Raw genomic sequence first — 14627 nt, forward strand, 5'->3', positions numbered from 1 at the left:
ACACTATCATGTCATCAGCAAATAACGGGACTTTTACTTCTTCCTTTCTAATTTGGATGCCTTTTATGTCTTTTTCTTGTCTTATTTCTGTGGCTAAGACTTCCAATACAATGTCGAAGAGGAGTGGTGAAAGTGAGCATCCTTATCTTGTTCCTGATCTTAAGGAAAATGCTTTTTGTCTTTTCCCATTGAGTATGATGGTAGCTGAAGGTTTGTCATATATGGCCTTTGTTATGTGAGGTATATTCCCTCTATTCCCACTTTGCTGAGAGTTTTTATCATAAATGGCTGCTGGATTTTGTCGAATGCTTTTTCTGCATCTATTAATATGATCATATGGTTTTTATCTTTCGATTTGTTAATGTGGTGTATAACATTAATTGATTTGCAGATATTGAACCAACCTTGCATCCCAGGAATAAATCCAACTGGATCGTGGTGTATGATATTTTTAATGTATTGCTGGATTCGATTTGCTAATATTTTGTTGAGGATTTTTGCATCAGTGTTCATAAGAGATATTGGCCTATAGTTTTCTTTTTTTGTAGTGTCTTTGCCTGGTTTTGGAATCAAGGTATGGTGGCCTCATAAAAGGGGTCAGGTAGCTTTCCCTCTTCTTGAATATTTTGGAATAGTTTGAGAATAGGTCATAATTCTTCTTTGAATGTTTGGTAAAATTCTCATATGAAGCCATCTGGTCCAGAATTTTGTTTTTTTGGGGAGGTTTTTCATTACTGATTCTATTTCATTGGTGGTAATTGGTCGGTTCAGATTTTCTGTTTCTTCTTGACTATTTTGAGAGATTGTATGTTTCTAGGAATGTGTCCATTTCTTCCAGATTGTCCAGTTTGTTGGTGTGTAATTGCTCGTAGTATTTTCTTATGGTCCATTGTATTTCTGTGGAGTCTGTGGTTATTTCTTCTCTTTCATTTCTGATTTTATTTATTTGAGTCCTTTCTCTTTTTTCCTTGATGAGTCTGGCTAAGGGTATGTCAGTTTTGTTTATCCTTTCAAAGAACCAGCTCTTGGTTTCATTAATCTTTTGTATTGTTTTTCTAGACTCTATTTCATTTCTTTCCACTCTGCTCTTTCTAATTTCCTTCTTTCTATTCACTTTGAGCTTTGTTTGCTGTTCTTTTTCTAATTCTTTTAATTGTAAGGTTAGATTGTTTATTTCAGCTTTTGTTTCTTGAGATAGGCCTGTGTTGCTATGAATTTCCCTGTTAGGACTGCTTTCGCTGTGTCCCATAAGTTTTGAGTCATGTTTTCATTTTTATTTGTCTCTGGATATTTTTTGATTTCTTCCATGATCTCATTAATAACCCATTCATTATTTAGTAGTATGTTATTTAGCCTCCATGTGTTTGTGTATTTTCAGTTTTTTTCTTGTAGTTGATATCTAGTTTCATACCATTGTGATCAGAGAAGATGGTTGATATGATTTCAGTCTTGTTAAATTTATTGAGACTTGATTTATGTCCTAACATGTGGTCTTTCCTTGAAAATGTTCCTTGAGAAGAATGTATATTTTGCTGCTTTGGGGTAAACTACTCTGAGAATATCTATTAAGTCTATCTGTTCTAGTGTGTCTTTTAGGCCTATTGTTTCCTTGTTGATTCTTTGCCTGGAAGATCTGTCCATTGGTGTCAATGGGGTGTTATGTCTTCTTGATTTATCGATTTATCATTTTGTAATGCCATTTTTGGTCTATTATAGCTTTTGTTTTAAAATTCATTTTTTTAGGTAGACCATTCATTCATTCATTCATTCATTCATTTCAAGTATACAGTATATTGGTTAAACATTTATATAGTTTATGAAACAATCTCCCTGATTGCTCTGTCTTCCCTCTGGCTCTACACATAGCCATTACCTTACTGCTGTCCGCATTCCCTATGCCATGCTCCCCATCCCTGTGACCCTCTATACTACTAATATGTACTTCTTTAACACTTCACCGATTTCTCCCAACCACCCACCCCTCTGGCCATCACCTATTGTCCTCTATATTTGTAGGTCTGTTTTCTCTTTGTTCTTTCTGTTCCTTGGATTCTGCATGTCAGTGAAATCACATGGTGTTTATCTTTCTCTGTCTAACTTATTTTGGAGCACGTTAATTCTTAATAATGCAAATTAGTTTTCAAGTAATGTACATGGTTAGTATGACAGAAATGGTAGGAGTAAAACTTTGATTCATAGAAATTTAGAATTAGAAGCAAATTTTATTTTGTTCATTTTTATATTACAATTATGTCATAAACCAGCTGGCAGAATATATTGCTTTAAATTAAGGTTATCTCTTTATCATTCTGTCAGTATGGAGCTGAGTCTACTTGTCAAATATTTATTTGCCATCATTGATGTTAAAAGTTAAGAATCAGAGAAGCAGATCTGTAGATATATGTTGGTTGGTAAATATTTGTTTACTCTCTTTTTGCTAGTAATGAAAATATGGACAGGGATTGCTGAGATGCAAGTAGGGGTGGAACAATGAAAAGTAAGACTATTTTGTTCCTTGTGAATATTTAAAGTTCTTTTCCGTTACCTAAATATTACTGCAAACTACGATTCTGAGATTACTTTTTATTTCACACTTATTAATTGGTTATAGTTCAATGGTTATATTGTATATTCTGTTGAAAATGTTAAGTGATTTTTTTTTTTTTTACCCAGCTATTTTGGCTTAATCCTAGAATGTCACTTCATTTGCTTTTTCATGTTAAAAATAACAAAATCATTAGAAACAATAATAACAAAACAACCATGACCTTTTAAGTTTGCTGTCTCTATTTGCTTGTGTTATCATAGGGAGCCATTTGCATTTTTTTGTCACCTGCTGAGTCTTAGCTTTAGGCAGCCTTTTGGTTACACCTCTTATTTGTTCTTACCTACCCAGGCACTTTTGTTCAGACTTCCACTTTCTTCTTATGTGATAAATCTTCCTTTCATTTCACTTTCTCCCTTTATTCTTCCATTGAAAGGATAATGCTTATCTTTTACTATGATATCAACCTTTTGGAAGTGCTTTGCTATTGTTATTTTGTGTAATATTCCTTAATAACTCTGCAAAGATGCCTAGTCCTTCAGTGCATACTCTTAAAGAATTTACCTCTTCCCTCTTTAAGAAATCTTTATGATTGGTTCACTATCCAGTGATTTTATTATTTTTGTGTATCTAGCGTATGTCCTGATTGCTTGAGTGTCCTGAATGACCTTTTATTTTGTTAAATTATAGTCTTGCAAACCTTGTAACAAAAAGGGCTGTCTTCTGGGCCCCTGTTTAAGCTTCACTGCTTTTTCGAGGCAGTCATTTTCAGCTTATTCTTAGATATTTACCTCTAAATTTCTAAATAAAATGCTTATATTGTAGTTTTCTTATCTTCCATGTTTAGATAATATCTACATACTTCTCTGCTACCACAAGAGTTTGCTTGCCTTTTCTACCTGTAGGCCACCTGCATTCCTTGTTCTATAGCTCTCATCTTTCATCTTCAAAGCCAGCAAGAGCCTTTCTATGACAGTGCTTCTGTCATTACATGTCTTTCTTTGACTCTCCTCTTCTGCCTACTTCTTTCACTTTTAGGGACTGGTGATTACATGGGGTCCAACTGGATGCTGCAGGATAAACTATTTCAAATCAGCCGAATAGTGACATTAATTCCATCTGCAACCTTAATTTTCCTTTGCTGTATAAAGTAACATATTCAAAGGTCCGGGGATTAAGATGTGGGCATTTTTCTGGGGAAGGGACATTACTTTGCCTACCAAATAGGCTTTAGCTTTTAGGACCAATGCTTATTGTCTTTATCTCTATTCTTCCTTCCCCCTGAATTAGCTAATATAATTATATCACAATTTTTGCTTAAATTGTATCACTATTAATGTATTTTGGTTATACATGTATGAATTATAATATACTTGCATTAAATATTTTTTTTCTCATGCAACTTTTATTCTTAGTGTTTATAACTGCCTTTTATTTTTGGCTGGTTAATGTTGATTACCCCAAACTCTTACAGAATCATAAGTCTCCTCTTAATATGTTCAAACACAAGAGATAATTAGTTTTAATTTTTGTAATTATTATTTTGATTTTCCTCCTATTTCAGTCATATTTGCTTCTAGTCCTACTATAGGAATGTCTTAAAGTTTCCTTTATCATAGTCTTAGGAATTCTCTTTTATATTGAATTTCCTGTTTCTTGGATCACATGTTATTCTTTCCTGATTTACTCCTTCTTTTTGATGGAACACAATTTCCTAGTTATCTTTCCAGCAGAGGAAATAAACATTTTCCAGATCTGGCATGTCCGAAAGAATCTTTATTCTAACTTCATATGTGATTAATAGTTTGGCTGTGTATAGATTTATAGATTGAGAATCATTTTCCTACATAATTTAAAAAGCATTGCTGTATTGTCTTCTTGTTTCCAGTATTACTGTTGAGAAGTTTGACACCATTCTAATTGTATGTTGTGTGTTTGTATATTACCAATTTCTGCTTTAATGTATTTCTTTGTTTTTTATCTGAGAAGTTTTAGGAACTTTGCTTTAACCTAGATGTTCAGGTGGTAGAGTTTTATGTGTATGTTTTTTCATTTGTTGTGCTGGATGTATGGTATACCGTTTTAATTTGAAACTCCTGTCAGTTTGGGGGAATCTTGAATTATTTCTTTGATGATTTTTCTCCACTTTGTTTTAATAATTCTTTCTAGAACTTTTTGTTTTAAGATATTTGTTTTGCTGATCCTTTAATTTTAATGTTATTTCTCTCCCATTTTCAATCTCTTGGGACTTTTTGTTTTAATTTATGGTAGCTTTTCTCAAGTTTATTTTTCAATTTTTCTATTAATTTAAGGAGAATTAATATGTTTTTAATTTCTAAGATCTCTTTTTGTTCTTTGAAAAATTTAAGTAAACATCTTGTTCTTGTTGTTATATTTTCTGTACTATCTCTGGGGATAGTTGTTATCATTTTAAGTTTTCTGTTCCTGATATTTTCTGTTTACCCCAAGTTCCTTTTCTGTGTGTGTGTGTGTGTGTGTGTGTGTGTGTGTGTGTATGTGTGTGTGTGTGTGTGTGTCATCTCTACCTTTCATGTTAGTGATTTCTACCTAATAACTGATGGTTCTTTATATTGTAGAATAAAGTACTAAACCTCTGTTTAAAGTTGGAGGTTGTTGAATGGCTGGTGTCAATGGAGGGGAATTGGACCCTAACTCCTTTTTTGGTGGTGGGGGGGATCAGTTATCATTATCTCCGGTTTCTTTTTTGTGGATTAGCCACTTTCCACAAAGAGAAATCCTTCCATTTCTTTCCTGGAGGTTATAAGCCTGACATTCAGCATTCTTAGTAAAAGAAAAGGAGATCTCATTAACCAGTACACATTCTCCATATAGCTTTTTAGACAATCCCTTATTTTTAGCATGGACTCTTTGTTTGTATCCCTTAGTCCAAAGTTTTTCTGGTTTAACCTCTCCAGTGTGAATCCTTCAGTCTTTTACCAGAATGAATGGTGAGGTAGTTGCATGGCTGCATGAATTAAGGGAAAGAATCCATAGTCATTAGACTTTTAGCCATTACTCATCTTTTTAGCTTCATCTGCATTTCTGACCTCTGAACTACCTACCTGGTTTCTTTAATTCTTATCTTCTTAGTTTAATTACCCACAGGCACATTTCTCTGTTCTACTCTGTCATCTTCTTGCTACTTGTTCATGAGATAACCATCTTTAAAAATTTTGATGACAGTTCTTGCCTCTTTGTGAGCTGCACATTCAATTCTTGTCTTTTCATTTTCATATCTTCGTTGGTTTAGGGCCCTAAAATTTTTTTATTAACAGTCTTTTGGTGATGGTTAAGGAGGGAACAGAGGTAAACTTGCATGTAGTTTGGTTTCTTAATTCTTTACTTCTACACAGATATACAGACGATTGTCATTAGTTCATCTTTTTTTTTTTTTGGCTTAAACAAATTAGTTCATCTTTTAATTTGAAGACGATCATTACAGGAGAATCATAAATTCTTTACTCAACACCTCAACACTGGGGAGTTGACACTGAAGATTAAGGTCTCAGTGAGAATGGAAGAATCATGGCAGGCAAGAAAGTTGGTGGAAAAAGAATCTGGGTTAATGCTGCAACACAGAACTAAGAATGTGTTAGAAGTTGATATTTTTCAGGCAAGTACTACAAGGAGAAGAAATAATAGTGCATTATTTTATATTATATTATAAAAATTCAGTACTTTTAGATTATTTCATTGATAGTGTGTGCAATATAAAATTGTATTTCAATTGCAGTGCCTTAAGGATTCCCTCTTCCCTTCCTCAAGTGGACTGTGACAGCAGTATTTGAATAAATTTATGTGAGAGTGCTTTATAAAGACATTATTTCAAGTGTCACTGTCCTTGTGGTTGTCCTATTGGCTCATGTCAGCTGACTGTACATTTTATCAAAATATTCTACCTTTTCTCTAAATTAAGTTCTGTATAAAGTTTAGCTGATTTTTAAGAGTTAAATACGTTGAACAGTAACTATAGTATTCTGGCTTCCACATGTAACAACAATAAATAGTGCCTTTCCTTAAACTACCCAATTATTGGATAAGTAATGCTGCCTATATCCAAAGCCATGCTTTTTTAGTTTCAGAGCTTTTGCCTTTTTTGTTTCACCAGTTAACATCCCTAGCAGATTTTCTTTCACAATTTCTGGAAGCAGCATTCATGTAGCACATAATGTTAATGGCGCCCTGAGTTGTTTAATGCCAATACTCTTGCTTCTCTCTACCTTTATCGTGCTTATATTTGGGAGGTTTTACAAATTATGATTTGAGGGTAGAGTGGAAAAAAAACCAAAGTTATTAAAACTTTTTTTTTTAGAGTAGTTTTTAGGTTCACAGCAAAATTGAGGGGTAGATACAGAGAGTTCCATGTACCTTCTGCCCCCACACCTGCATAGCAACTCTCGATATCAACATTCCCCATCAGTGGTACATTTGTTACAGTCGATGAACCTACATTTACACATCATAATCACCCAAAATCTATAGTTTATATTACCAAGATTGTTTTTTACTAGCAATTTTTCTTTGTTGTTGAAATCTATCAAGAGATAACTATAATTTATTTTAAAAAAATATTAGCTTAAGCCAATAAGAACAAATTATTAAAAAAGCATTTCTTAGGGAGAAATTATGCATAATGTTGTTTTAGTTATTAAAACAGGTTTTAAAATATCTGAGAATTGTAACTGATCATAAACATGTGAGCTAACTTCTTGATAGTATTTGTCTAAACCAAGATGCTTTATACAGGTACATGAGGTTTTTATTAGAAGAGATTTTAAGCAACTTCTTATAAGAGTCTTATGTATAACATGCATTAGATATTAACAAAGATTTACCATTTGTGATTTAAGGTAGAGTCCTAAACTTGGTAAGCTATGAAAGAAGCAGTGTTATAAAATAATTTAAAAACAAATCCATTTCTTCCTATTTGTATTCATTTTCTTGCCAGAAACTAATTCAGTTTTTTAGTTTTGAACACCACCAGCAACCCTTTAAAATATCTTTCAGTAGCTCTTATCTGCTTACCACTATCTTGGTTCTTTATATTTTTGAAAAATTGGCACAGAATGAGAGTCTGACAATGGGGACTTGAGGGCTAAGGGAGGGTATTAGTTTGTTATTTTATCCCTCTCAGCATCTAACCTAATGATTGGAGTAGGATAAACTATTCACTAATTATAATTTCCTACTACTACAGTAGGTGTTAGATATGTAGGGTAGTTCAGCTTGCTTTCTTGAAAGGACAAATATGACTCAGGCCTTGTTACTTTCTGACTTGAACCTTGGACAAAACCTTTATTTCTCTAAGTCTTGGTTTTCCCACATGTAAAATGGAATAATAACAGCTACTGCTTTTTGGGGGGGATGGGTGGGTGGGAAGATGATGGATAAATAAAATAAACTAGGCATAGTGCATAGCCTTAGTACTGAGTGAATATTAGGTGCTATAATAACAAGTTCTACTGTTACTACTATTACTGCTACTATTTATTTAAGTATTGTTGATACCACTTAATTTTCTGAGATATTGGCTTACGTTTTTTAAGTTATGGGTTTTTAGAATCTGATAAAAATCTGATAAAATGATAAAAATATATAAATAAACAACATTTTAGACTCCTGCTTTGAGGATAGTAGATATTACTTCAAATGGAAACAACACAAGTGGTGAATATTGGAAAGTAGCAACTAGTCTATACACGTTTATTTAACAACCAAATAGAAATTAGTAAATTAATAGGTCCTTCTGAAGTAAAGATTAGTATGAGAAGGTGTTTTCTTCAGTTGATGTCCTTTAACCATTTGCAGATCATGTAGTGTGTTAATTTTACTTCAGATTCCTGGACCTCATCTCAGGAAGATTCTTGGAGTATTATGGGGCTTCTTGAACACACTAAAGTTTGAGATAAAAGATTTCAGAATAATGTTTAATATATATATCACAAAATTTATGGTTTTCTTAATTATTCATACATAGTTCTGCTGAAAGGAAGTTCAGATAAGTATGAAAGATAATATATATTTGACCAAATGGGAAATTGTGAAAAGATGGGAAATTATATTGGTAGATGTTCATGAATATAGGCAAAATAAGTTGTAAAGTCTTATGTGATAAGATCAAATTGTACAAAACATTTTCACTAAGTACTGGACTTTGAGTAAAAATTACTTAACACCTCTAATTCATTATACCTTAATCTGAAAATGAGGATAATAAACATCTTTGTTATAGGCCTGTTGTGAAGATTGAATGAGAAATGTGCACAACACACAAGTCCTCAGTAAATGTAAATGTTAGTTGGTTGGAGTTGTTCATCATTGCCGTCATTTTAGTGGTCTGCAATGTTGTCAGTAATCTTAAAGTTTCTCTGCCTGTTTAATCTCACCTACTCTTCAGGGCCAAAATGAGTTTCTCTCTTTTGAATAAAGTTTTGTCTACCATTTATTTATGGTGATTATTCCCTTCTGTGTGTTTATGCCCTTCCCCAAGTTGCATATAATAGAGATGTTAATATCCACTAGTTTCGTTAATTGATATAGAATCCTTTTTTTCTTGATCTACACACAGGATGGCAATTTTGCTTATAAGCTATTATTGCATTTTAACGTAAGAGCTGTTTCAAGTTACCTTGTTTCTCTCCTCGCTCCACCTGACGAAGATATTTTGAAAAGTCCGTTTACTCTAGAAATGCCCTGTTTAAATTAAATGTCTCTGCCTAAATGAAACTCAATTTATATTAAGTTAAATTTGTTTCAAAAATAAAAATCTTACTCTGTATTCTAAAACTAAATATGATTTTTAATATCTCCTGTTTTTAAAATAAATTTTTGCTTAAAATATTTACTTTTATTTCTTGAGCTTTACTAATCAAGAGCTGACGATATGAGTATAGTTATGAGAGTTCAGCTCATTTATTTTAAATTGCATCCTTTCACCTCCTAAACACTAAACTATGAAACCTAACGCAAATACTGTAAGAACATCTGAGGTAGATAATTAAAGTATAATTAAGTTTAAATGCCTTGGTGAAGGAGTATAAAAATTATTTAAATTCAATCGGCTAGTACATTTGCAGTTTTCTTTTATTAGGTGTGAAATCTAAGAATCCCCTGCCAACTCTTGAGGGCTCAATCCAGAATGTTGAATTGAAGTACTGCAGCACATCATTGGTCAAATGCGCCTCTGGGACCATGGGATCAATAAAAATTTGTGCCAAAGCCCCAGGTATGTGCAGCTGGACCGTGTAAAACTTTATTGCCTGTATAGGAGAATTGGCCTTGTATTTTACAAGGAGCGTTGCTGAAACAAGAATTTACTCATTGTTCCTATGAATCAGAGGTTTTAAATTTTTTTATTTTACTTAAAAAATTTTATTAATTGTGCCAAGATGATACTTCTTTATTTTAATAAATTAATTTTTGTTTAAGGGAAAAACTACATAGTTTTAAGAATCGTTCTGAGGGAGAAAAATTAAAGTTTATTCTTATACTTTTTGGGAGAATAGGAGGTATAGATATATGTGACACTTAAAAATTAAAATGTTGTTAGTAAAATTAAACAGAAAACCCAGCTGTTTTTCAGTTTGAGGTCATAATTGATTTCACCTTCCTACCAATACTTTATTCATAATATTTCCCTTAAACTATTCATAATTTATTTTTTTTCAGTGCAAACTAAATTTCTGGATAAGTTTAAAGAGGTATAGGTTTCAATGAATATTTAAAACTGTGTTCATTTTGTTTCCTTTTATGAGCTTTTCTAAACATGTTCTACACTGAGTAGATAAATACTAAAACTTAATTTTTAAGAATTAAAAATGCTTTTAATTTTATCAGTCATATTTTTTTAGGGTATAACTAAATGTACAGCTAAAATTACCAAATATAGTTGAAATGTTGTTAGTATATTTTAAGATCATGCATCCTTAAACTATTTCTATATTATATAAGATATTTTTCACTAATGTGTCTGTTTAGGTGACAGTGGAAAAGAGAAGTTGATTCCATTGCTTCAAGGTCCTTCTGACACTAAAGATCTTCACAGCAGCAAGTGGCTCAATGAGAGTAGAAAACCAGAGTCTCTCTTAGCTCCAGATTTGATAGCCTTCACAGTCCAAGTTCCTCAGTATATGGACTACTGCCATAATTCTGGTAAGTGCAAACTTTTATTCACTCATTTTGCATTTTATTTTCTAGTAAGGCTTTCAAATTTCGACTTCTAAAAAACATTTTGTATCCATTGTACTCTCTGTAGTTGTGCTCTTTGAAGAGACAAATGAAGTATTTTTGTGTCATTTTTGATAAACGATGTGTTTATTAGCAATAATGATTTTATTTTATGAGAGATAAAATTCAGTTTTATGTATAACAGTCTTAGATTCATGACTACTAAGTTCAACTGAGTTTTAAAATATACCATATCGTGCAGTATGTAGAAAGGAAGAAAAGAAATTTAAAACACTGGAAAGAAAAAGTATTTTTCATAAGATAGTAGTACTTTGTTACCCACAGTTTGCCATATTAAAGTTAGGTGTTTAGGCTTTTTGTAGTTTTGCAAAAAGGAAAAGATGTTGCTGGTGGAACTAAGAAAAAAACTCAGAGGCCAGTATCTTATTTCTTAGACTTACATTATTTTCTAGCAGCATTTTGCCTGTAATCTGTCTTATTTTATTCAATACCGGAATAGTGGAGCCATACCTATCATGTTGAGAGGAGATACCAGAAAGATCAAAGAAAACTGGGGGAAATAAATTATGGTTAGTAGAGACCAGTAACAGCAGTATGTGGTTAGTAAAGCCATGATAGTCAGTCACTGAAACTAGAAATAAGATAGCTGTATGTTGATTTCTTAAAAGCATACGGGAGAGGGAGCCTGAATTTTTCTTTAGAATTAGTCAGTGAGGAAGTGGTTTCAAATAGTTGCCTAAGAGTAGAGCCCAAACCCAGACTAAGACTGTGACTATGGATATAATTTTACCGACCTTTTAAGGTAGGGATTGATAAACATTTTAGTAAAGGTCCATATAACTTATATTTTAGAGTTTGTGGGCCATATCAACTCTGTCTCAACTATACAGTTCCACTGTTATAGCATAAAAATAGCCATAGACAATATGTAAATGAATGGATGAGACTGTATTTCAATAAAACTTTAATTCAAAAAACAGGAGGAAGGCCAGATGTGGTAGGTAAACCAACCCCTCTTTTAGAGAGAAGAGATCAGTGGTTAAATAAACATCAGGGTTTTGTTAATGCCTATTTAATTGTGTCCCTTAAATATGCTATTTGGTAAACTCCTTTGTGTAATTATCCAAGTAGTAGTTTTTGATAGGTTTTGTTTTAAACTCATCAAGTCATTGAAATGATATTAAAATGACCAGATTGTCTAGTTAGAATTTTGATATCTAAGAAGGGGGGAATAAGCTTATTTGTATATACCACATATTCTTAAGTTGAACAGGGACTCTGTGTTTTTGCTTTTGCCATATGCACAGAATGAATTAATGAGTCAAGCTTATTTAAATAATAATCACATCTTTCTCATAACAATATGCATATTGTTCTTTGTAATTTAAATGCATTTCTGGGGTCCAAAAATGTATTTGCATTTGTAACTTATTAAACTGGCCTAAAAGTAAACTATTATAAAAAATTATACCTACAATATTTTTAGGGTAAAGTTTTACATTTTTTTTTCTTGCTCTTAAGGAAATTCACTTAGTCTTCAACATTAATGTTATGTTTAGTGATATGTTTATGGATTTACATGTAAAATTTTAATGTGATCATGTATTTGGTGCTTTGAAAATACTCCTTTGGGTATGTTTTAATCCTAAAATATAATGTGTTTTTACTTAAACTACATTCACATACTTGATTTAGAGCATTTTTATATTTAAATTTTCCATTCACCTTGGTACTGCCACCCACATTCATGGCTTAGGTATTTATGATATGGTTATGAGAGACCTCATAAGTATTAATTTTTAAAGCTAGTTTAAAATAATATTGATTAATTTTATGTTCCGTAACAAGATTTAAATTGGATGTGTGTGTGTATAACTGACAGTATAGACAAATTATAAATAAATTTATGCATATACTCACTCAGATAAATTTTGTCTTTTTGCATATGCTCCCAAATTGAAGACAGGGGATTAAAGCTTGGAGCCAGCAAATGTTGAGTATATTATATAGAAGTGAGTTTTGAGAGAAGCTTAGTATAAAGAGGCAGAGTTTTTTGACTCTAATTTCAGAATGTGAGGGAATGGACAGCTTTATAAATGGGAAGTACGTACTTACTGAAAAAAAAATTCATTGTATTAGTAAAACTCATTATAAAAATAATACTTTACAATTTAAAAATCATTTTCATGTAAATGCTTTACTTGTTTACAAAAGAAGACTATTCAGAACAGCAAATGTTATTTGTGTCTTACTGAAGAGGAAATAGAGACCTAAAAATTGTCCAAGTACCTAGCAAGTCAGATTCTGAACTTGAACCTGGGACTTCTAACTATATAATGTTTTCCCACTGTCCTAGGCTATTTATATTTATCATATAACCTTAGGATCCATATTGCTGGATATTTCATTTCCTAGCTTAAAAAGTTCTTAACTTGAAGATCTCCTTCCTTACTTCATATTAAGCGTTGTCAAAAGAGCCAAACTTCATGGTGCGATGGTATTGCTTTGTCTTTGAAGTCTTAGCAACTACCTTTTCACTTTTCCCTCTTCTTCCTTTGGTTGCATTCTCTACTTGACTGACTGATTACAGTGAAGCAGCTGAAGCCTCTTGTGGGGAGTCTAGTGGGCCAGCTCACATACTGTATTCATTGTTACTATTCATAGAAACCATTTAATGACACTTCTGTTTCTTACATTGGTGTAGGTATTATGGGTCAGACAGAGAAACTAGATGCTACTTTGGTTCCTTCAGAGGTAGAAGCACTTGATGACTATAATTGATGTTTGTAATTTATTTTAAAATAGGTTCTAAACTTTTTCTTTCCTTATCTTTTAAATATAGACTTTGGCTGTTCTTCCTGTGCTATATTTTGCCTATGATTTATAGCAAGTTCTGCTTGTTAAAATGTTCTGAATCTTGGTTAATCCTGGTATTAATACATAAATAAATTTGGAGGTGTCTGCTATTTAGAAATATAAAATGATCACAAAGTACTATGAACTTAGAATTAAAGGAACTTAGAAGTCATCCATTTCAGTTTCCAATTTTTAAGCCAGTGTTAGTCCTTTGCTTCAGATCTCTTTCTTTCAGTTTCTCAATGGTGATTATGCTTTTTGCACATGCTGTTTTTTTAGTCTGGGATTCTCAAAACTATGCTTACCTTTTCACCTTGTACCTGTTTAATTCCAGCTTGGTCTTAAGATCTTAGCTCGATGACTACTTCTTAAAGGAAGCCTTCCCTGATGCTCCTTTCCCTTCCTCCCAGTTTGATTAAGTACCTCTTTTACATTCATGTTCATAGCTCACTGTACTTTTTTTTCATAACACATAATGGTAGTGTGTATTTATATAGTTGTGTGACTTGAATGCTATCTGTCTTCACCATTTGGCAGTGAGTTCTGTGAGAGCAGAGTTAATTACTGTTTGCTTATTTTATCTCCAGGGCCTAACATTACCTGGCACATAGGAAAAGCTTGAAAAATCATTTGTTGAATGAATGAATAAATGAACATTTATGACAGATTGCCAATAGTACGAATGTATTTGACAGATAAATAGTAAGTTCTCAATACATTGCAACCTCTTCCCTTCTCTCTATTTCTTCTTCTTCTCCTTTTGCATATATCTACCATTGGAGAGAATATCTACCAGTATCTTAATTTGTTAGACAGTTCTAATTACTATTAGATCCACTGTTCATTAGACTGCAACTTCCATTTCTTGGTCTGGTTTTAGTCTTAAAAGTGACATTGAATAATACATCAATATTAAATATACCTGACAAAACCCATTATCTTATCATTCTTAACTCCATTTCCCTTTCTCAGTATTCATCCTTTTTTTCGGCATTTGCCAGAGAGAAACCATAGTCTC

The 14627-nt window shown here is 32.4% G+C and overlaps 1 protein-coding gene across 8 annotated transcripts in view; it reads left to right on the forward strand.

The window, feature by feature from the left end:
* The window catches only part of LOC105300614 (vacuolar protein sorting-associated protein 13B-like), a 361156-nt gene that overhangs the window by 186801 nt on the left and 159728 nt on the right, over window positions 1-14627 (forward strand). For 6 of the 8 annotated variants that reach the window (XM_023538219.1, XM_023538222.1, XM_023538221.1 and 3 more), the window contains 2 exons: window positions 9657-9791; window positions 10544-10717. In XM_023538219.1, coding sequence (XP_023393987.1) covers window positions 9657-9791; window positions 10544-10717 — 309 coding nt within the window. Of the gene's footprint in view, window positions 1-9656; window positions 9792-10543; window positions 10718-14627 lie in introns of those variants that run through there. The other 2 variants (XR_002783438.1, XM_023538225.1) reach the window with 2 other exon arrangements.

Source organism: Pteropus vampyrus, unplaced genomic scaffold, assembly GCF_000151845.1.
Source record: "Pteropus vampyrus isolate Shadow unplaced genomic scaffold, Pvam_2.0 Scaffold215, whole genome shotgun sequence".
Lineage (NCBI taxonomy): Eukaryota > Metazoa > Chordata > Mammalia > Chiroptera > Pteropodidae > Pteropus > Pteropus vampyrus.